The 24,792-nt window shown below is 42.9% G+C and overlaps 1 protein-coding gene across 6 annotated transcripts in view; it reads right to left on the bottom strand.

The window, feature by feature from the left end:
- DLEC1 (DLEC1 cilia and flagella associated protein) overlaps positions 1 to 24,792 on the bottom strand; it is a 93,054-nt gene that overhangs the window by 39,595 nt on the left and 28,667 nt on the right. For all 6 annotated transcript variants that reach the window (XM_045037881.1, XM_045037879.1, XM_019810935.3 and 3 more), the window contains exon 7: positions 626 to 713. In XM_045037881.1, the coding sequence (XP_044893816.1) occupies positions 626 to 713 (88 nt within the window). The remainder of the gene's footprint in view (positions 1 to 625; positions 714 to 24,792) is intronic.

The following is a 24,792-nucleotide window of genomic DNA, read 5'->3' on the forward strand; positions in this document are numbered from 1 at the left end:
GGGCTGCTCCACGAGTAGATGCTGTCTGGGCCAAGGCCACGGCGACGGCAGAACAAGGGCACGTGAGGGGAACAGGCTGTGAGGGCAGGGAATCCAGGTGAAGACACCAGGGCTCGGGGCAGGGAGCAGGCGGGTGGGGTTTGGGGACGTGGGGGACATCGTCCACCTGGAATAGTTAGGTGAGGCCACGCCTGGCCTGATGGGACAGCAGAGAGCCACTTGAGCTTCTGAGCATGGTGGGGGAGGGGAATGACTCGATCAGGCCGTTCTTGGGATTTAAACCACCGTGTTCACGGAAGCTGGAAGGCCAGCTGGAAGCCACCGCAGTGTTAAGTTTAAGTGACGAATGAGGACGGCCTGACCGGACGCAGCGGCAGAACGGAGGGCGAGCAGAGAGAGGCAGGCCCGGGCCTGGAGGGGTGACTGGAGAAAGGGCCTGGCAGGTCTCAGAGACACGGTCAGGAGGATGGGCTGGCGGGTGGGCAGGCTACTGGCAGAGCACGAGAGCCCCAGGGACTCAGGGAAACGCGGGCCCAGGCCCATCAGAGGGCCACGCGGGCCGGTGCCAGGAGCGAGCCCAACACACAATTCCGAGGCAGTCCAGACCACGGCTGGGCAGACTCACCCAATCCCAGCGCGAAGTACGGCGTCGACGGCGGGATGACTCTCAGGCAGCGGCTGGCCGCGGTGGTGTTCTGTAGCGAGATCGCCATCTGCCCAAAGGCAAAGGGGAGCTCTTTTAGACAGCAACACACACGGACGAGCGACCCGAGGCCCGGACGGACTACCCAGCGCGGAAAGCGGGCAGAGGTAGAGACGAAATGAGTCTAGGCCGGCCAATGGGCACGTGGGGATTCCTTTTGCCCATCGATCTACCTTCGATTGCATCTGGAAAAAATACGATACGAGGTGAACCGGAAGACGGGAATAGATCTGACCTTGGCTTTGCCCGCTTTAAAACAACAGCTGCTGTGTACTGAGTATCCGCCATGGTGCCCTATCAACCTCACAATAACCAGGAAAAGGCGGGAGTTCTCGCTCTCTCGCACCGCAGAAGCTGAAGCTCCCAGACGTTCCTTAACCCGTAGAGTTTTGAGATGTGAGCCCAGGATATCGGGCTCCAACGTCCTGCCCACCTGGCCTCTTACTTGCCGACTCTTCCCCTACGTGTATCCCTCTGGGTCACTTCTTCCCATGGGCACAGCGAAGAGGGCTATAGGCACCTGTATGATAAGGTTGTAATCGGGCCTCCCTCCAGCACTCAACCCATCCAACCCTATCAAATCCTGCCTTCTCTTCTTCCTCTCTCAGACTAGGAGATCCCCGGGGGCAAGGCCTAGGATTCGCGCACTGCCAACCCCCACCAGAAGAGGAGCTCGTACGCAAACATACCTTTTGCTTCGATTTTGTGAAATATTACGCTGGGGAAAAATGGATAAAGTATAACATGACAAAAGCCAAGTTTCCATCACCCGGTTTAATAATAAATCATAAAAACACATGGGGCGCCTGGGTGGCTCAGTCAGTGAAGCATCCAACTTGGGCTCGGGTCATGATCTCACAGTTCATGGGTCCGAGCCCCGCGATGGGCTCTGTGCTGACCGCTCAGAGCCTAGAGCCTGCTTCAGATTCTGTATCTCCCTTTCTCTCTGTCCCTCCCCCACTCACTCTCTCTCTCTCTCAAAAATGAATAAGCATTGGGGCACCTGGGTGGCGCAGTCGGTTAAGCGTCCGACTTCAGCCAGGTCACGATCTCGCGCTCCGTGAGTTCGAGCCCCGCGTCAGGCTCTGGGCTGATGGCTCAGAGCCTGGAGCCTGCTTCGGATTCTGTGTCTCCCTCTCTCTCTGCCCCTCCCCCGTTCATGCTCTGTCTCTCTCTGTCCCAAAAATAAAAAATAAAAAAAATAAAAAGAATAAGCATTAAAAAGTACAGAGGAAACCTATCCTAGCCCCTTTTCCCTCCACCAGATAACACCTACGTAAATTTGAAGCGTGGGTCTTCATACTTTTATTCATAGGTATGTGCTCCTAAATCAACACTTATCCATTGTTGGCCAATACATTTGCACCAGTGTATCTGTGAACCACACCCAAGTGTGCAGAGAACCATATTACGGTTTTAATCTTCGTTTCTCTGTTATTAATGATAATGAGCACTGTTTCATATGTTTATCTGCTATTTGGGGTTCCTCTTGTGTGAGTTGTCTATCCATATCCCTTTACGATTTTGCCATTGTGGACTTTGTCTTTTTCTTATTTTTAAAAAATGTTTATATCTTTATTTTTGAGAGAGAGAGGGAGAGACAGACAGAGAATCCCAAGCGGGCTCTGCGCTGTCAGCACGGAGCCCAACACGGGGCTCAATCCCACGAACTGTGAGATCATGACCTGAGCCAAAATCAAGAGTCAGACGCTTTACAGGCTGAGCCACCCAGGCGTCCCTGTCTTTTTCTTATTGATTTGTAGGAGTTCTTGATATATTCTGGGTACTCATTCTTTTTAAGGTACATGTTATAAACAATCTCCAAGTTCATAACTCATATTTTTTGAGGTACAGTCTCCAAAGTGTTAATGTAAAATTTATCAGTCTTTTGTGGTTTGTGCTTCTGTTTCATGAAATCTTTCTATATCTCCTATATTTTCTTCTTTAAAATTTATTTGAGATCTTTGCTGGAAAGTACTTCGCTTAGGGTATGGAGTGAGGTAGGGATTATATTATCTTCCGTGCAGCATGGATGCTATCTCAGTCTTGTCTCTGCAGGGGTGCACACGTGCACGGAATAGCCTGAGCAACAGCATGTGCAGTTCCCCCCATCAGGCTGCTGTTCTCTCAGAAACATGGAGCCAGCTGCACCCACTGCTGAGATTACCAGTCAAGGTGTCCATGGCAGCAGCCGGTCCTCGCATCCACTGAGGCATTAAGACAGCCTTGCTCCAGGGGCGCCCGGGGTGGCTCAGTCGGTTAAGCATCTGACTTCAGCTCAGGTCACGATCTCACGGTTCATGAGTTCGAGCCCCGCCTCGGGCTCTGCGCTGACAGCTGGGAGCCTGGAGCCTGCTTCAGATTCCGTGTCGCCCTCGCTCTCTCTGCCCCTCCCCCACTCGCACTCTGTCTCTCCCAAAAATAAACAAACGTTAAAAAAAAAAAACAAAAGAAACTTTACGACAGCCTTGCTCCAGCCACACAGGGCAATCCCCTGGCCAGTGAAAGGCAGGGGCCAGCGGTTTACAAGGCTTCTGAGGGGATGTGTGACAAGCACAATGAAATGAAAGCGTCAATTGCATTTAATGGCAGTCAGCTCAATGACACATTCTCAGATTGGCTCTTCCTCCTTCCCCGCACTCCCTTTCCTCACTCCTCTCTAGAGATGCAAATGACAGCACCTACTCTCCCCGCTGCAGGCTCTGCTTTGGGGGGCACCCCGGCTGTGACAGTTGGCATCCGAGGAGTCCTAAAGCAGCAGACCCTTAGGATGCAAGTCGAGAGTCGGCTCTCCCGGCAGTCAGGTGGCAATCTAGGACTCTAGCTGCCGGGCAGGAGGGTGTGGTGAGCCCCGGTACGCAGTGCACCACAATTGGCACGGTTGTCACCCACGGCCAGCTGAAATGAGGTGCAGGTGGAGGTCAGGCGCTGAAACATGGGGTAGCTACGGTGCCCGCAAGGTCTGGGGCCGCGATAATTATAAGGGCTGCAGAGTGGGCTGGCTTTCCTCGATGGCACTGGAAGGCCCAGAGGAAAAGATGACAGGCTCAGAGCGGCGAACTGCCAACTCGAGGCCCACCGTGAGGACATTCCTCGCATTCCTGGGTTACACACAATTAGCTCGGGTGTCTGTGTGGGTGTGCATGCGCGCACTCCTTGCTTGATTTGGTTTGCCATTTTTCACCTGGTATTTCTGCACCTATGTTCTTTTTTTTTTTCTTTCAGACGCCTTTTTTAAGTTAGCAAAATACTGAATGGAAACAAAAGAACAAGTATATGAAAGCTATAACCCCCTGGCTTACAAGCTACGGCCTCTATTCCCACCACAACCCTTCAGCCTTCCGCTCACAGCCTGGGTCCCATGTGCCCTCACGTCAGGACGGAGAAGCTCTCTCGAACCTTCCGGGGGCTGGGGACTGGGAGTGTACCTATATTCCAAAGCAAATCTGGCCCATGATTTTCATTGTCATAGGTCGTCGTCTGGCTTTGGGGTCAGTGTAACATTAGGCTTAGTCTGTTCAGGCTCGTCTACAAAATGCTGTAAACCGGTTGGCTTACAAACAACAGAAATTTATTTCTCACAGTTCTGGAGGCTGACAAGTCCAAGATCAAAGTGCCAGCATGGTCACGTTTTGGTGACGGCCCTCTTCCCGATTCATAGCTGGTGCTTTCTCACTGTGTCCTCAAAGTAGTGGAAGGGGCAAGGAATCTCTAGAACCTTTTTTACAGAAGCATTAACCCCCGGGGCACCTGGGTGGCTCAGTCAGTGGTTGAGGTCCGACTCTTGATTTCACCTCAGGTCATGATCTCATGGGTTGTGAGGTGGAACCCCACATCAGGTGCTGAGCTGACAGTGCAGAGCCTGCTTGGGATTCTCTGTCTCCCTTGCTCTTCGCCCCTCCCCCACTTGCACCCACGCACACTTAGGGTCCAGCGCACACTCTCTCTCAACATAAAATAAACTTAAGGGAAAAAAAAGCACTAATGAGGCCCCACCCTCATGACCTAAGCACCTCCCAAAGGTCCTACCTTCTAATACCATCCTCTTTGAGGGCTAGAGTTTCAACATATAAATTCTAGGAGCACACGAACATTCAGATCATAGCAGGCTCATCACCCAATAATGAGGGTATTCTTGTTCTGGTCTCTGAAACAGTTTATACATAATAGGGGTTAGTTTCAATGGCTGGTGATGGACACCTGTCAAGTGATCTGGGCCTAGCGTTACTTTTGCTAGAAAATGGTTTTGTTTTGTTTTAGTTATTTTCATACAAGTTGGACGGTCACATAGGTAAAGAGTCAGAGGTTTTGGAAGCAGAAATCCTGCCTTCTTCCCCTGAATCCCTCTCCAGCCATTTTCTGCAATACTTTTTCCTCCTTTGGCTGATCATTTCAGAATATGTCTCCAAAGGGCGTGCCACTTTTTCCTCATTTGTATGCACGTATTACGGATCGAGGATATGGATATTCTCTCTCTCCTCTCCCATATCCAACTCACCAGACGATACGCCCTTCCTATCCCCCATCTTTCCAATGTAAGTTATATAATATTACTCGGTTAGAACAGTCATTGATGTTTACCTTATTGTCACTGTGTAAATGATATTCACAACTGAGCATGAAATTGTCCCTTATATAATTATTGTCTTTCCAGAGTTAATAATCAACTGATTATTTTAATAGGTACTTGTTAATAATTCTCTCTGCACTACTCTAAAAATCTCTTTCTAAGATGTCCAGATATATCAGGGACCCTTAATGATCCCCCCATGAGTCACCCCCATAAGTCAATCTATGCTAGAGCCTTCTGGCCTCTTCCAGTCTGGGCTGCTCGCCTGCTATACCTACTGCTAACTATCACCCAGGACAACCCCTGGGTTGGCAGATTTAAGATACATCCACAAGTTCTTTGACACTCCTCCCATTGAGAGGTGAGGTCTATGCAGCTTCCCCTGGAATCTGGACTAACCTTAGTGAGTCACTTGTAACCTACAGCATGCAGAGGAAATAGGGACTTTCTCTACTTGTCTAAGGTAACCTCCAAGGTTAGGTCATACAACCTCCATCTTGCTTGCTGTGACAATCACTCAGAAGCTCGGATACTCACTCTGAGTTGCAGTGTGCGGTCTGATTCCACTGAGGTGGCCACTCGGTGAGGAAACCCAGGCCGTGGGGAGAACCCGCGTGTCGGTACTCTGGTAGACCCCCTCAGCTGCCTACTGACAACCAACCACTTGCTATGCGAGTAAAAATGCCTCAGACAATTCCAGCTTCCGGCTTCCAGGTCGCCCCTAGGCCCTCTTTATAGCTGAGGCCTCAAACACTGTGGAACGAGTCATCCCCACTGTGCCTTATCTAAATTTCTGATCCAAAGAATCCGTGAGCATGATAAAATGGTTGTTTTAAGTTGCCAAGCTTTGGGGAAGTCTGCTTTGCAGCAACAGCAACTGGAAAATCACTTAACCGTTAGGAATCCGGGGATTTCACTCCCCTCTCTCCTATGCTGGATCTTTTGTTGTTCACACACCAGCCCTCCTCTTCCTTGGTTTACTCCCTGGTAGGACAGCATGCTCCCTAACGGTTTCCTCACGAAGGGTGCGTGGAACATACACTTGTAAAAAAAACTTTACAATTTTGAAATGTTTTTATCTTTAAACGTTGTCGTTTAGTTGGGTAAACGACATATGGACATGGTCATATACCTAACAAATGCAAGGCGCATTTCTGAGAGATATCACTGTGGTCCCTGGGTGGTGGCTCAGCTGGTTAAGCGTCTGACTCCTGATTTCGGCTCAGGACATGATCTCACGGTTCGTGAGTTCGAGCCCCCCTCTGGGTTATATGCTGGCAGTGCAGACCTGCTTGGGATTCTTTCTCTTTCCCGCTCTCTCTGCCCCTCCCCCAGTCTTGCTATCTCTCAATATAAATAAATAAAACTTAAAAGGTCTAAGAGATATCACTAGATATAATTCAATTTATGTAACAGACTGTGGCAAACTGTATTTCTCTTTTGGGGAGGTTTGCTCTGGGGAAACCAGCCACTGTGCTAGGAGGAAAGGGGAGGGGAGGAGATGGAAGGAACTAGCTGATGTGGAGAAGCCACAAGGGGAGGAAGTGAGATCTAAGCTGAAGGCCAGCATCAACCAGCAGACACGTGGGTGAACTGCCCTTCAAAAACTTCTAGCCTCCAGTCTTCTGGTTAGGACTCCAGACATCACAGTAGAAATAAACTGTCCTTACGATATCCTATCTGATAAGCAAGCAAATGTCTGTTTACACCACTAAGTCTTGGGGCGATTTGTTACATGGTTATACTAACTGGAATACTGAATATATTAAGATAAAATGAAAGTTGCCCTTAAAACCATGCCAGAAAGGACCATTTCAAGTACTTTTTTTTTCTATCAAGTACCCTGAACCACTTTTATTCTTAAGCTCCAGAACATAATACATCTGAGATATATGCCTTCCCCTGTATAAATGCTTAGAATCCTGCAACTGTACAGACATCCACTTACTGTGGAGACTTGACCCTGAGCCTCACTAAAAAGCCACTAGATGCAGAGGCTTCCAAGAGTAGAATTTGATTCCAAGATTCATCAGATGACTGTGGGGGAAGGGAGCCATAAGCACAGAATGGGAAGAGGCAATGTGGAATTAGACGGTAACTAGAAGCATCGGTACAAAGTCACGATTTTATTATTTTTATCTTTTAAATATTTTTTAAAATTTACATCGAAGTTAGTTAACGTATAGTGTAATAATGATTTCAGGAATAGAATTTAGTGATTCATCACCTACATATAACACCCAGTGCTCATCCCAACAAGTGTCCTCCTTAATGCCCATCACCCATTTAGCCCATCCCCCTCCCACAACCCCTCCAGCACACTGTTTTTCTCTATATTTGAGAGTCTCTTATGTTTCGTCTCCCTCCCTGTTTTTATATTATTTTTGCTTCCCTTTCTTTATGTTCATCTGTTTTGTATCTTAAATTCCATATATGAGTGAAGTTATATGATATCTGTCTTTCTCTGATGGACTTATTTCACTTAGCATAATACACACTAGTTTCATTCACGTTGTGGCAAGTGGCAAGATTTCATTCTTTTCGATTGCCGAGTAATACTCCATTGTGTGTGTGTGTGTGTGTGTGTGTGTGTGTGTGTGTGTGTATACACCACATCTTCTTTAGCCATTCATCCATCGATGGACATTTGGGCTCTTTCCATACTTTGTTTATAGCGCTGCTATAAACATTGGGGTGCACCTGTCCCTTCAAAACAGCACTCCTGTATCCTTTAAATAAATAGCTAGTAGTGCAATTGCTGGGTTGTAGGGTAGTTCCATTTTTAATTTTTTGAGGAACCTACATACTATTTTCCAGAGTGGCTGCACCAGTTTGCATTCCCACCAGCAGTGCAAAAGAGTTCCTCTTTCTCTGCATTCTCGCCAACATCTCTCACTGCCTGAGTTGTTCATTTTAACCATTCTGACTGGTGTGAGGTGGTATCTCATTGTGGTTTTGATTTGTACTTCCCTGATCATGAGTGATGTTGAGCATTTTTTCATTTATCAGTGGGCCATCTAAATGTCTTCTCTGGAGAAGTGTCTGTTCATGTCTTTTGCCCATTTCTTCACTGGATTATTTTTTTTGTGTGTGTTGAGTTTGATAAGTTCTTTATAGATTTTGGATACTAACCCTTTATCTGATATGTCATTTGCAAATAACTTCTCCCATTCCGTAGGTTGCTTTTGAGTTTTGCTGACTGTATCCTTTGCTGTGCAGCTTTTCATCTTGATGATGTCCCAATAGTTCACTTTTGCTTTTGTTTCCCTTGCCTCCTGAGATGTTGTTGAGTAAGAAGTGGCTGCAGTCGAGGCCAAAGAGGGTTTTGTCTGCTTTTGTCTGGAGGATTTTGATGGCTTCCTGTCTTACGTTTAGGTCTTTCATCCATGTTGAGTTTATTTTGTGTATGGTGTAAGAAAGGGGTCCAGGTTCATTCTTCCCCATGTTGCTGTCCGGTTTTCCCAACACCATTTGCTGAAGAGACTGTCTTTATTCCATTGAATGTTCTTTCCTGCTTTGTCAGAGATTAGTTGGCCATACGTTTGTGGGTCCATTTCCGGGTTCTCTATTCTGTTCCATTGATCTGAGTGTCTGTTTTTGTGCCAGTACCGTACTGTCTTGATGAGTACAGCTTTGTAATACAGCTTGAAGTGCGGGATTGTGATGCCTCCAGCTTTGGTTTTCTTTCTCAGTCTTTGTTGCTTTTGGTCTTTATTTACTTGTTTTGTTTTGTTTTTTCATCTTCTCTCCCTTCAGAGAATCCCCCTTAAAATTTCTTGCAGGGCTGGTTTAGTGGTCACAAACTCCTTTAATTTTTGTTTGTCTGGAAAATTTTTATCTCTCCTTCTATTTTGAATGACGACCTTGCTGGATAAAGAATTCTTGGCTGCATATTTTTCTGATTCAGCACATTGAATATATCCTGCCACTCCTCTCTGGCCTGCCAAGTTCCTGTGGAAAGGTCTGCTGCAAACCTGATCTGTCTTTCCTTGTAGACTAAGGACTTATTTTCCCTTTCTGCTTTCATGATTCTCTCCTTGCCTGAATATTTTGTGAATTTATGTTGACAGTCAGTTTTTGTTGAATCTAATGGGAGTTCTCTGTGCTTGGTTTCCTTTTTCAGAATTGCTTTGGGATTGAAGCAATCAATTTAGTTTGTTCTAGCTCTGTGAAGAATGCTGGTGTTTTTTTGATAGGGATTGCACTGAATATGTAGATTGCTTTGGGTCGTAATGACATTTTAACAATATTTGTTCTTCCAATCCATGAGCATGAAATGTTTTTTCCATTTTTTGTGTGTGCCTTATTCAATTTATTTCATAAGTTTTCTATATTTTTCAGTGTATAGATTTTTCACCTCTTTGGTTAGGTTTATTCCTAGGTATTTTATGGTTTTTGGTGCAATTGTAAATGGGACCGATTCCTTGATTTCTCTTTCTGCTGCTTCATTATTGGTGTATACAAATGTAACCAACTTCTGTACATTGATTTTATACCCTACGATTTTGCTGAATTCATGAATCAGTTCTAGCAGTTTTTTGATGGAATCTTTTGGGTTTTCCATATAGAGTATCATGTTATCTGTGAAGAGTGAAAGTTTGACTTCCTCCTTGCCCATTTGGATGCCTTTTATTCCTTTATGTTGTCTGATTGCTGAGATTAGGACTTCCAGTACTATGTTGAATAACAGTGGCAAGAATGGACATCCCTGTCATGTTCCTGACCTCAGGGTGAAGTTCTCAGTTTTTCCCCATTGAGGATGATATTAGTAGTGCGTCTTTCATATATGGCTTTTAAGATCTTGAAGTAAGATCCTTCTATCTTTACTGTCTTGAGGGTTTTTATCAAGAAAGGATGCTGTATTTTGTCAAATGCTTTCTCTGCATCTATTGAGAGGATCATATGGTTCTCGTCCTTTATTTTATTGATGTGATGAATCACATTGGTTGCCTTGTGGATATTGCCAGCCCTGCATCCCAGGAATAAATCCCACTTGATCGTGATGAATAATTCTTTTAATGTATTTTTAGATCTGGTTGGCTAGTATCTTGTTGAGGATTTTTGCAGCCACGGTCATTAGAGAAATTGGTCTGTAGTCCTCCTTTTTCATGGGGTCTTTGTCTGGTTTTGGAATCAAGGTCATGCTGGCATGATTTTAAATATGTATACAGCTGTGTATGGACAAATGCATAGACATGTGTATACATACATATGCATATGTATGGTTGAATCCACGCAATTACTCTTTTTCTCCAGCTCTGTCCATTGAAAGGACCCAGAACCAATGACACCCAGCAGGAAACAGCAGATCTAATGCTTGGACCCTGATTCCTAAATACCAAGTTTCTGTGTTCTCCACATAAAAGAATAGGGCTTCTTAGAAACTGATTCAAGAACTGGGACAAAGTGAGTTTAAGATGAGCCTGGAGCATCTTGTAATGCCAGAATGTAAGGAAGTGCTAAAAAAGAAAGTGAAAGAACACAGAAGACCACTTGTAAGGCTCCCACTGGACAAACCTAGTATAATTACATAAACTTTAAACAAACTCATTCTAGGCTAACGCAACTTCGTTATCCAGAATGATTCTAAATAGATGCGCCCTGAATACTGGCCAAGGAAATGAACTCTATGCAATAGCTACATTTTATGGTACTACTAGGATACATGTTTTGAAAAAGATAAAATCATCAATTGGTCAAGTGGGGAAAACCCAACTACTTCACTAAAACTAACCAAACAGACCTTTAAGGTGTATTCTCTTGATCAGACCTATGCTGACCAAAACACTGGGTACAAAATAGGTTCCAAGTGCTTCTTATAATATTTATAATTGCCCTGATGTATTTTACTCTCCTCCACTGTGGGATATTCAGGTGTTTAAATGTTGCTATTCTGCCAATATCAAACTGACATCCCAAAATGATTCTGCATCAGAGACTAAAACCCTTCTGGTTAACTCCTGTCCTTTAGGAAATTTTGACCAAAATGGGAGGAGTTGAGAAGTTTTGGAAGAGTTGAGGGCAATGGTGCAGACCTGGCCTAAGACAGAGATACTAACAGCAAACACTGGAAGATTCACTGTTCCCAGACTGCAAGTTTTTTTCTCTCTCCTCTCAGTTACAAATTTGTTTTTGCCTTTGTTCACTGACAACAGCATACTGACTACTATTCCTCAAATGGGCATGCAGATAACAAATTCCTCTGAATTATCCTTTGAAAACGTCTGTCTACTAATGAGTCTTCCAATCCATGAATATAGTATATTCAATATTGTGCTGGTAAATGTTTAATGACAGGTTCTTGGAGATGGTGGAGAGCCATGATTTGATAGTATTTGCTGGCTTTCATGGTGTAAATACTTCTTCTGTGGTCGATTTCAAGATACCATCACTGAACATGGAGTTGGGGAGAGATGTGCATGGTACATTCTTCTGAGCTGGCTCCAACATACTACTGGCTATATATCTATTCATCTATTTGGGTCTCCTTTAATTTCTCTCAATTATATTGTTTAGTTTTCTGTCAAAGTCTTGTACATATTCATTTAAATTTGATTTATTTAAATGCACTACAAACTATCGATGCAGGGCTTGAACTCACTAACTGTGAGATCATGACCTGAGCTGAAACCAAGAGTCAGATACCTAACCAACTGAGCCACCCAGGCACCCCTGTAATGCTTATCATTTTCATATGAAGCTGAATTCCGTTTGCTAATGTTTTCTTGGGAAACTGCAGTTCTGTTCATGACAAAGTTTAGCTTTTCTTATAATAATCCTTTTCAGATTTTGGTATCCAAGATTATGCTTTTCTCATAACACAAGTTAGGCTGTCTTCCCTTTTTTTCTATTCTCTGTATTGTTTTATAAAAGGTTGTTGCATTTCTTCCTCATAGGTTAGAGAGAATTCACAGGTGAAGCCATCAGGGCCTGAACTTTTATTCGTAGGTTTGTTGTTGTTTTAGACAACTTTACTGAGATATAATCTCCATGCCACAACTCACCAACTGAAAGGGTATAATACAGTGGTGTTTAGTATTTTCATAGAGTTGTGCGACCACCACAATTTTAGAGCTTGTTAGAAATTGTGAGGTTTTAAATTACAGATTCAGTGTCATAAGATTTTTTGGGTGGCTTATTTTCTCTTGATCTGTTTTGTATATTGTATTTTCCTGCAAATGTCTCTATTTCATCTACATTTTCAAATGTCTAGATATAAAGTTGTTCATAAACCTCTTATTTTTCTAATGTCTGTAGGATCTATAATATCTTCTTTTCCTTGATATTGGTGACTTTGTACTTTCTTTTCTTTTTGATCAGCTCTGTTGGGAATTTATTAATTTTATTAATCTTTTCAAAGAACTATGGAAAGAGCCCAAGTGTCCATCAACTGATGAATGGATAAACAAGATGTGGTTGATACATATATACAATGGAATATTACTCGGTGATCAAAAAGAATGAAATCTTGCCATTGGCAACAAAGTGGATGGAACCAGAATGTATTATGCTAAGCAAAATAAGTCAGTCAGAGAAAGAAAAATATCATACGACTTCACTCATATGTGAAATTTAAGAAACAAAACAGATGAACATAGGGGAAGGGAAGGAAAAATAAGAACAGAGAGGGAGGCAAAGCCTAAGAGACTCCTAAATAGAGAAAACAAATGGAGGATTGCTGGAGGGGTGTTGGGTTGGGGATGGGCATTAAGGAGGGCACTAGTTGGGATGAGCACTGGGTGTTATAGGTAAGTGATGAATCACTAAATTCTACTCCTGAAACCATTATATGCTACGTGTTAACTAACTTGGACTTAAATAAAATTAAAAAAAAAAATCGTTTCAAAGAACTAACTTTTGGCTTTGTTGATCCTACTGCATATTTGCTTTCTATTTCACTTAAATTTGTTCTTGTTTAGGTGGGTGGCTCAGTTGGTTAAGTATTGGACTCTTGGTTTCACTCGAGTCATGATCTCATGGTTTTGTGAATTTGAGCCCCACACTGGGCTCTGTGCTGGCAGTGCAGAGCCTGCTTGGGATTCTCTGTCTTTATCTCTCTTTACCCCTGCCCTACTTGTGCTTTTTCTGTCTCTGTCTCTGTCTCTCTCTCAAAAAAAAAAAAAAAAAAACCCCGCAATATAAATTTGTTCTTTTTTTTATTATTTCTTTCCCATTTCTTTGGGTTTAATTTGCTATTCTAATTTTGGGAGACACCCACATAGTGGATTTTCAGACTATTTCTCTTCTAACATGTAAATATAAGTCTGTACATTTTCTTCTAAGCTTGGCTTTAGCTGCATCCTACAAGCTTTGATGTACCATTTTAAAATGATCATTCATGGGGTGCCTGGGTACTCAGTCAGTTGAGTGTCCAACTTTGGCTCAGGTCATGACCTTGAGGTTCATGAGTTTGAGTCCAGCAACAGGCTCTGTGTTGACAGCTCAGAGTCTGGAGCCTCGGATTCTGTGCGTGTCTCTCTCTCTGCCCCTACCTCCCCCCTCAAAAATAATAAATAAACATTAAAAAAATTTTTTTAGATATTCATTCACGGGGCACCTGGTGGCTAAGTTGGTTGAGTGTCCAGCTCTTGATTTCAGCTCAGATCATGATCCCAGAGTCATGGAATTGAGCCCCACATTGGGACTCAGTGTGGAGCCTTCTTAAGGTGCACGCTCTCTCTCTCTCTCTCTCTCTCTCTCTCTCTCCCTCTGCCCATCTCCTCTGCTTGCACCCTCTCTAAAAAAAAAAAGATAATGATAAAAGATTATCATCCATATAGAGTAAATAAGGCATGGAGATGAAAACTATAGCATAGGGAATATAATCAGTAATACTGATATTGTGATAACATTGTATGGTGACAGATGGTGGTGACTTATCATGATGAGCACTGAGTAACATGCAAAATTGTTGAATCACTATGCTATACACCTAAAACTAATATACCCCTGTGTATCAATTATACTTCAATTACTTTTTTAAATGATCATTATTTTCTATTTTCTCATTTCCATTATGATTTCTTTGGTTCATGAGTTTAGTAATGAACTGCTGAATTTCCAAATATTTGGGTAGTTGCTAGTTATATTTTTGTTGTTGGTTTCTATATTAAGCCCACTAGGTTCAAACTCTATATGCGTTTAGTCTTTTGAAAAAAAAATTAAAGATGTATTTTTGTTTATTTATGGAGGCTGCACTCTCGAGTGGGGGAGGGGCAGGGAGAGAAGGAGAGAGAAAGAATCCCAAGCAGGCTCGGTGCTTTGCGTGGAGCCCAATATGGGACTTGACCTCACAGACCACAAGACACCACCTGAGCCAAAATCGAGACTTGGATGCTTAACCGACGGAGCCATCCAAGCACCCCAGTCCTTTGAAATGCTTTGATACTTGCTTCATGATTCAGCACATGGACAATTTTGGTGTTTCATGTGCACTTTTAAAAGAAAATACATTTTTCAAGTGCTGGCTGTAGTGTTATATATAACTCAATTAGACACAGTTTGTTAATTGCTCGATTCTTCTATATCTTTACTGTTTGGGTCTAGCTGCTTTTTAAGTTTTTGAGAGAAAAAAATGTTAAAATCTCCTACATGTTTGTTATTGTATCTGTTTTTCTTCTAGTTGTATAAAATTTTGTTTATGTATTTTGAGGCTAAACCATTCGTGTGTACAGATTTTAAATAGTATCTCTTGGATGGACTTTTAAATGTTCACTATGAAATGTCCTTTTTTCCTTTCTTTCTATTAATGCTTCTCGCCTTCTCTGATATTAGTAAATCCATACCACCTTTCTTGTGCATAAAATTTAATGTATCTTTATCCCTCCTTATATTGTCAATCTTTTTGTACCCTCACTTTTAAGGTTATCTCATATAAGCAGCATTTAGTTGGTTTTTGTTCTTATTCACAGTCTGAAGGTCCTTCTCTTTTAATTGAGGTATCTGGTCCATTTACATATCATGTAATTGTTGTTGCTTTTCATTCCTTCTTGCATTTCTCTGCTTCCATATGAGTGTCATTTTCTTCTGATTAAAAATTCCTTTGGTGTAGATCTTCTGGTGATGGAATTATCATTATCTGATAGTGAATTACCAGCTTTCATCTGAGAATTTCATTTTATCTTCATTTTTTTAAAAGTTTATTTATTTATTTTTAAGAGAGAGAGAGGGAGGGAGGGAGGAGAGGGCATGAGTGGGGGGTTGCAGAGAGAATCCCAAGCAGGCTCAATGCTCAGCGTAGAGCCTGACACAGGGCTTGATCTCACGACCGCGAGATCATGACCTGAGCCCATACCAACAGCTGAATGCTTAACGGACTGAGCCACCCAGGCATCCCAACTTATCGTTGAAATTTTTGAAGAATATTTTCACTGGGTTTAGAATTCTAGATTGAAAGTTACTATCTTTCATCACTTTGAAGCTTCCAAGTATTTGCTAGCTTCAAACATTTCCATTAGAAGGTGGTGGGTCTTTTTTCTCCAGATGCTTTAAGTTTGGGTTTCCCCCACCTTTTCTTTGGTTTAGAACAGAATTTTACTATAATATGCCTGGGTATGATTTTCTTTTATTTTACTCTGCTTAGGGTTGTTAGTGTTTTACTCTATGGCTTGATGTCTTCATTACTTTTTGGCCACTGTCATCCACTAAGTTTCCCAACCCTGCTGCTGCCCCCATGCTCTCTCTCCTCCCTTTCTGGGATTTCAATTACACAATAGACCTGCTTACTAGGTCCCATATTTTTAAATGCCACTTTCTGTATTTTTTCTTCTTTTTTCCCTTTGTGTTTTAGTTTGGATCATTTCTACTGACCTCCCTGTAAGTATTATCTTCATCTGTGTCTAATTTGCTGGTAAGCCCTTCCATTGAGTAATTTCAGTTCTAGAATTTTCATTTCTTGTAGATTCCTATTCTTCAGGTCATCTAGTTATAATACGGCCATAACTGGAAATCTGCCTAATACATGTATGTTTCTAACACTTGGTTTTGAGATACTAGACTTATAAGAGTTGTAAAAAATAATCCAGAGAATTCCCATATGGTCTTCACTCAGCTTCTCCTTATGTTAACATTTTCCTAACAAGAGAACTATGATCGAATCTACGAAATTAAGCTTGCTACAATATATTAACTAAAGTAAGAATCTATGTAAACTTTTCCAATTTGTCCACTAACTTCCTTTTTCCATTGCTGGATCAAATCCAAAACCTGAAATTCCATTAGGTTCCCATGTCTTTTTAATCTCCTAGGATCTGTGACAGTTCCTTAGTCTTTCCTTGTTGTCCATGACCTTAAGCATTTTAGAGAGCACTGGTCAGTTATTCTGCGCAATGTCCTTCTAGAATGGTCTTCAGTTGGGTTGGTCTGATGTTTACTCATGATTACATTGAGGTTATGCATTATTTACAAGAATATCATACAACTGATGTGCCCTTCTCAGTATGTCATATTGGAGGTGTATGATACATAATAGCAGTGATGTTAAAATTAATCATTTGGTCAAAGTCCTATCTGCCATGATTTGCCATGGCACAGTTACTATTTTTCCTTTGTAATTACAAAGTATTTGGGGAGAGACTATGCAATCATCTGTTTCTGCTAAAACTTTTACCCCCAATTTTATCATCTATTGGTATATCCTGCCTGCAGATTTTATCAGTGTGGTATTTAATGGTAACTTTTTTATTTCTTTCATTCTTTCTATGTATTAATTAGAATTATTCTGAGCCACTTGGCTGGCTCAGTTGGTGGAGCCTGCGACTCTCGATCTCGGGGCTGTGAGTTTAAGTCTCACACTGGGTATGGAGATTACTTTAAAATTACAAAAGTGTTTTAAACTAACTTAGAATCCTACCATAACAAAGAGTTATCCCTTCTCCTCCAATTATTTATTCAGATGTTTACTTATTCAGTATGAATTCATGGACTTTATTTTATTCTTTGGGTTACAATCTGAATACCATTATCATTTATTTTGTTGTTCGAAATGTTTCAACTTTGGCCATTGAGAGCTCTGTGTCCTTTTGATATGCCCCCTCTTCCTGTCCCTCTTTTTCTTTCTCTCATCACTTCCTTACACTTTATGGCACCACAAGATGTTCTAGGGTCACATATTTCCCCTGTCTCAGCCCTGGAATTAACTAATGTACCAAGGAGCCCTAGTGCCTTCTATTGGAGAATGGTACTTAGAAACCAAGATGTGGACACTAGGTATGCTAAGTGCTGCTAGGATGCCACTATTTCTGTTCCTCTCGGTAGCTGCAACTAGGAAATCATGCAAGTGTACTAACATGCATTCACACACATCTATATTTATTCTTGTATGTATCCACCTGTATGTGTAATACATAAACGCATTTCGAAACCACAAATCCATTATTTGTATCTCTGACTACAACCCAGCACCCAAGAGCTGATTCTAGCATTCCCTTTCCTTATTTGTAACTTCTTTCTGCAACAGTGAAAAACCTAATTCTCATCCATGTATTTTTAAAATTTAAGATGTTTCATCAATATAAAGTTTATGAAAAACTTATAACCATAAATTCCTCTCTGAAATGTACTAATTATGTATGATTCTTTGTGTACCATGGGTGGCTCCTTCCAGCCACATGTACTCAATTTTACTCAGTCATATTATGTTGTACTTTAATTTTTAACATTATTATACATATACATCCCCATATATTTAAACATTTTTTCATCCTTAGCAACCTTCTTTTTTAAATTCATTAATTGTGAGAAAGAGGGAGGGAGGGAGGGAGGGAGGGAGGGAGGGGGAGAGAGAGAGAGAGAGAGAGAGAGAGAGAGAGAGAGAGAGAGAGAGAGAGGCAGCATGAGTGGGGGATGGGCAGAGAGAAGGGGAGACAATCCCAAGCAGGCTCCGCATTGTCAGCACAGAGCCTGACGCAGGGCTCGAACTCATGAGATCATGACCTGAGCTGAAATCAAGGGTTGGATGCTTAACCAACTAAGCCACCCAGGCACCCTGCAATGTTCTAAAGGAATAAATACCTTCCTAATCCACTTGTGGGCTGTTATTCACTAACTTATCAAAACCCTTTATAAGTTATTTTGTCTCTCCCCTGCACACACACACACACTTGGCTTTTTTTTTTTTTTTTTAGTAAAATATGACACCTTTCATTTGTTCTTGATTTATCAGGGGTAGGCAAAGCCAAGAGGTAGACCCATATTTGAGTATTTATGTAATTTAGTCCATACATATTTACTGAGGAACTACTATATGCTGAGCACTGAAAATAAAATAACGCAAGCCTAGAAATAATTCCTGCCCTTGTTGGGCTTACAGTCTAGTGGGAAAGATAAACATAAAATTGTGCCACCAAAGAGCAAATGGTGGGAAAAGGGCCTGCAATCAGGACATTTAATCCAGTCGGGAAAGGTCAGGGTGACTTTCCAGAGAAGTGACAACTCAGCAATAGGAAAGGGATGAGCCCTAGAGGACCAGGCAAAGGCAGGAGGGAGGACTGGTCCATGGCAGTCTGTGACCACCTCATCTACAGGCTTCCACAGATGGCACCTTCCAGTCCTGCATATAAGGGTCTGTCACACGGCCCTGAGCAGCTCTTTCTCTGCCCTATTCCACCCCCCCCCCCAACTGAAATTATTTTTACCCCCTTTCTTGGAGTCTTTGCTAACTTCTGCAACTGTCCTTGAAATCTGATGACCAGACACAGAGGTCCAAAAGAGAATATATCACTGTTACATTTAAGGAATTAAAAAAAAAATTGCTTTAACATTTAACACATAAGACTGACATGTTTGCCCGCTTTTGCCCTGGGTGCTTGAGAGCTCATAAAGAATAATGGACTGCTCTTTAAACTCTAAAGTACAATACACATGTGTGTGAAAGAACTTGCCACGATTAGGCCTGGCAGTCTTTGCATCTGGTGAACAGAGTTGGCGGCTACTAAGCTGGGTCTCAGTCTGATTCCCTAGGATGGTGGAGGCGAGAATGAAAATGAAGGAGGCTAGGGAAAAGGAATCAGGAGAGTCCCTATAACTACTCTCAGAGGGATCATTGTATGTGCTGTTAAGTGAAACAAGCAAGGTGCAGAGGACAGTAAGAAGGAGAGGGGGTTCAAGTATATCCATATATTTGCTTATGATTCCAAAAAGAAACAATGGGAGAACGCAAACTAATGAAAATAGTTACTTGTCGGGTAAGGAGAGCATGAGGAAGAGGGGAAAGGAGCATGAAGTGAAAGAAAGTTTCTTTTTATTTTTATTTTTTAATTTTTTAATGTTTTTATTTATTTTTGAGACAGAGAGAGGCAGAGCATGAGCAGGGGAGGGGCAGAGAGAGGGGGAGACCCAGAATCTGAAGCAGGCTCCGGGCTCCGAGCCGTCAGCACAGAGCCCGATGCGGGGCTCGAACTCACGGAGTGTGAGATCATGACCTAAGCTGAAGTCGGACGCTCAACCGACTGAGCCACCCAGGCGCCCCAGAAGGTTTCTTTTTAAATAGAGAATCACAGCCAATAAATGCAGAAGGAGTAACAGAATTAGAAATCACCATTTTATAACCCTTAATTTTGTTTAAAAAAAATGGATCTAGGTAATAATCATCTAAGGCTTTTACTAAGGCCACTACAAGAAAGGTTGATAAAAAACTTCATAAATGACGGTTCAGGCTCGCAGCACCCAAAACCATTCTTTCCTGGTAATAGGAAAAGCAGATAGACGCCTCCAGATGGGATATAGTAAGAAATACATAGCACCACCAAAGTATTATTCTTGCCAAGAAAAGAAAAAAAACTGAACGTGAACCTAATCGAATGTCTGCATCGAACTCTAAGTTTATAGAAATAGGAACAAAGGAACGTGTTTCGTGTCACCACAATGATACAATCAGCCAAATCCAGGATTTACGAAACTACAGCTTCGACAAATAAAGGGCCTTCTTAAAAAGTAGGTTGAGGGGCTTCTGGTCCAAGACCACAACGTGGGAAGACCCAGAACTCACCTCCTGAAGAAGGGCCAACTGAACAGCTGCTCCACGACAGGAGACAGAGAGACCACACAGAGAACGGCAAGAGAGATGGGGAACGGTCACAGCGGGAGCCCCTACCCCCAATGCCGCAAACTGCAGCAGGGAGGGAGGAGATTGAAGGCACAGTTAAAAAAAAAAAAAAAGCAGTAGTTGAACAGGGCAACTAGAATATAAAGGATCCAGCCTTAGGACTCTGCCGGACACTGGGAGCTGCTGAAACTCTCCGGCTGGCGAGCCCTGCGGTTAGCACTCCTCCTCCAGCCGAATTACACAGCCAAGAGCAGGGTCTGGGCACCAGAGCTGGCCTGCCACCTCCCCTAGCACATATGAGCCCCAGCTATCCCACCACCGCGGCCCCAACACAGTGCGTATTGAGACACCCCTGGTCAGCGCTCACTGCAACTCCAGCCATCACAAATGCAAAGCATCCCGGAACACCCCAGGCTGCCACCACCACTGTGCCAGAGTTGCCGGCTCACCCCCGGCACAAAGCACCCTGGCACCCCCTGGCCCATGCCCACCTCAGCTCCAGCCGCCCCACCAGGGTGTTCCTGTGCAGAGTATCCTAGGAAACTCGAGCCCATGCCATGCCTCAGCTCCAGCCACCTCGCAGGGGTGCCCCTTCCTGGACCATCCAGGGTCTCCTGGTCCGTGCCTGCTTCAGCTCCAGATGCCCCCAAGGGCACTCCTGTGCAGACGCCCTGGGACATCTCAGCCTGTACCCACTTCACCTTTAGCCGTCCTGCCAGGGTGCCCTCTGCACAGAGAGTTCCAGGACCACCCCCAGACGGCACCGACTTCAGCTCCAGCCATCTCCCCAGGACAGTTCCAGCATGGAGTACCCCGGAACCCCCTGCCCATGACAGCCACAGCTCTGACCAGCCAGCCTGTGAGAAGGTGGGGAAGGGACAGTAAAATATCTTCCACACTGAGAAGGTGCTTTGTGGCCAGAAAACAAAGCAGGTGAACCCACGCAATTTATAGAGTTTTATCCAGGGTAACTTACTGACGGGGAATCCGGGGGCCAATGATTCAGGCAGCTGCCACATGGCTACTTTCCACAATGTCTGGACCTTAGCCCACAGATTTTATGAAGCGAAGGGGTGTGCAAGAGGGCACTGTAGTGAGATCAAAGGGTTCACATGCGCTTCAAAGGGTCTGCATACACCTAATTGATAGCTGGCCTTTAATTAGATCTCATGGTGCCACCTGCGCATCAGGACTGGGGCGCCTGGGTGGCTCGGTGGGTTGATCACCCGACTTGATTTTGGCTCAGGTCAAAATCCTGAGGGTGGTGGGATTAAGCCCCACGTCGGGCTCTGCACTGAGCATAGAGCCTGCTGAAGATATTCTCATTCTCTCTCATTCTCTCTCTCTCTCTCTCTCTCTCTCTCTCTCTCTCTCTCTCTCTTTCCCTCTGCCCCTCTCCTCCACTTGCTCTCTCTGTCTTTAAAATTAAAAGAAAGCAGAGGTGGGGGGGAAGGAAGGAAAAAGACTATGTTATCTCTAACAGATCTCTAACAGAAGCAAGCTTCCCTCCATCCCAGCCTTGGTGGGCATTTCTAACGTGTATATATTGGTCTCCAGGGGGCTTGGAACACGTAGCCCCGAGAGTGGTCACCTGACGAACGTGAACACGATGGAGGGCCAAAGATGAAGCCAGCATTGCCAGCCTTCCTGCACTTGACAGTCGCCAGGTGCACACCGTCTACACAGAGGACAACCATACACAAGATTATCCCTTCAAGTTTAGAAGCAGCTGTTCCACCTAAGTCACACAAACACAGAAAGTCAAGCAAAATGAGACAGGAATACGTGCCAAAGAAAGAAAAAGACAAAGCCTCAGAAAAAGAACTAAATGAAACATCGATAAACAATGTATCTGACAAAAAGCTCAAAGTAATGGTCATAAAGATGCTCACCAGGCTGGAGAGGAGGAGGGTGGAGAAACTCATTGAAAACTTCAACCCAGAGAAAGAAAATATAAAAAGAAACCAGAATTGAAGAATACAATAACCGAAGTGAAAAATGCACTGGAGAGAACCAACAGCAGATTGGCAGATACAGAGGAATGATTAGCAATCTGGAAGACAGGGTAATGGAGAGCAACCACGCTGAACAGCAAAAAGGCAAGAAAAAGATACAGGAGAGCAGGTTAAGGGATCCCTCAGACAACATCTAGTGAACAAATATTCACATTACAGGGGTCCCAGAAAGAGAAGAGAAAAAGGGGCAGAAAATTTGCTTGAAGATATAATAGCTGAAAATATCCCAGACTGGGGAAAGAAAGAGACATCCAGGTTCAGGAAGCACAGAGAGCTCCAAACAAGACGAACCCGAGGAGGTCCACGCCATGACATGTAATGACTAAAATGTCTAAGATTAAAAATAAAGACTGGGTTTTAAAAGCAACAAGAGAGAAGCAACCAGTCACTACAAAGGAAACCCCATAAGCCTATCAGCTGATTTTTCAGCAGAAACTTTTCAGGCCAGAAGGGAGTGGCATGACACATTCAAAATGTTGAACGTTAAAAACGTACAACAAAGACTATCCTACCCAGCAAGGTTATCACTCAGAATTGAAGGAGAGATTAAAAAGCTTCCCAGAAAAACAAAAGTGAAAGGAGTCCATCACCACCCAATAGTCCTCAGAAGGAATATGAAAGGGACTTCTTTGAGCGGAGAAAAAGTCATAATTGGAAATAAAATGATGAGAGGAAAAAAATTTAGGAGTAAGAGTAAGCAAACAGTAAAAGTAGTGGAGTCATCACTTATAAAGCTTGTATGAAGTTGAAAAGACAAAAGAAGTAAAATCAATTATATCTAAAAAATTAGCTAAGGACTCACAAAATAAAAAGGTGTTAAATACGGTAACATATATAAAATGTGGAGGGGAGAGTAAAAATGAAGTTCTTTTACAATGTATTCAAACTTAAGTGACCATCAACTTAATATAGACTGCTATGTACTTAGGATGTTATATATGAGCCTCAGGTTAACCGCAAATCAAAAGTCTTTTATGATACACAGAAAAACGAAGAGAAAGCCAAGCATAACATGAAAGAAAACAATCACAAGGAAAGATAGCAAGAGAAGAAAAGAACAGAAAAGAGCTACAAAATAACCAGAAAACAATTAACAAAATGACAGTAAGTTCAGACTTACCAATAATTACTTTAAATGTAAATGGTCTAAATGCTCCAATCAAAAGACACAGGGTGACAAATAGATAAAAAAAAAAAACAACACCCCTCTCTATGCTGCCTACAATTGACTCACTTCAGATCTGAAGACACATACACACTGAAAGTTAAGGAAGGGATATTTTTCCCTTCTGTGCAAATGGAAGCCAGAAAAAAAAAGCCAGGGTGGCAATACTTGTATCAGGAAAAACAGACCTTAAAACAAAGACTGTAACAAAAGACAAAGAAGGGCATTACATAATGATAAAGGGATCAATATAATAAGAGGATATAACTATTGTAAATATCTATATACCCAATATTGGGGCATCTAAATATACAAAGCAAATATTAACAGAAATAAAGGGAGAAATTGACAGTAATATGATAATAGTAGAGGACTTTTTAAAAATGTTTATTTATTTTGAGAGAGAGAACACAAGCAGGGGAGCGGCAGAGAGAGAGGGGGGGACACAGAATCCGAAGCAGACTCCAGGCTCTGAGCTGTCAGCACAGAGCCCCACGCAGGGCTCGAACTCACAAGCTGTGAGATCATGACCTGAGTCAAAGTCAGATGCTTAACTTACTGAGTCACCCAGGAGCTCCAGAATACACATTCTTTTCAAATGCACGTGGAACATACTCCAGGATAGAGCCCATGTTAAGCCACAAAACAACTCTCAATAAATATGAGAAGAGTAAAGTCATATTAAGCATCTTTTCCAACCATGACAGTACGGAACTAGAAATCAATTATAAGAAAAAAAGCTAGAAAAAACACAAACACGTGGAGGCTAAATAACATGCTAGTAAACAACCAGTGGGACGATGAAGAAATCAAAGAGGAAATAAAAGAAATAGACTGAGACAAATGAAAATGAAAACACAATGGTCCAAAATCTTTGGGATGCAGTGAAAGTGGTTCTAAGAGGGAAACATACAGCGATACAGGCGTACCTCAAGAAATAAGGAAAAGCTTACCATAGTCTTCTCCCTAATTTTGTATATAGTTTTAAAATTTCGGGGCGCCTGGGTGGCGCAGTCGGTTGAGCATCCGACTTCAGCCAGGTCACGATCTCGCGGTCCGTGAGTTTGAGCCCCGCGTCAGGCTCAGGGGCTGATGGCTCAGAGCCTGGAGCCTGTTTCTGATTCTGTGTCTCCCTCTCTCTCTGCCCCTCTCTCTGCCCCTCCCCCATTCATGCTCTGTCTCTCTCTGTCCCAAAAATAAATAAACGTTGAAAAAAAAATTTTTTTTTTTAAATAAAATTCCATGAACCACTTAAAAAAAATAAGGAAGCTGATGAAGTGGGAGCTGTAAGGAAAT

Source organism: Felis catus, chromosome C2 (assembly GCF_018350175.1).
Source record: "Felis catus isolate Fca126 chromosome C2, F.catus_Fca126_mat1.0, whole genome shotgun sequence".
In the NCBI taxonomy this organism is placed as follows: domain Eukaryota; kingdom Metazoa; phylum Chordata; class Mammalia; order Carnivora; family Felidae; genus Felis; species Felis catus.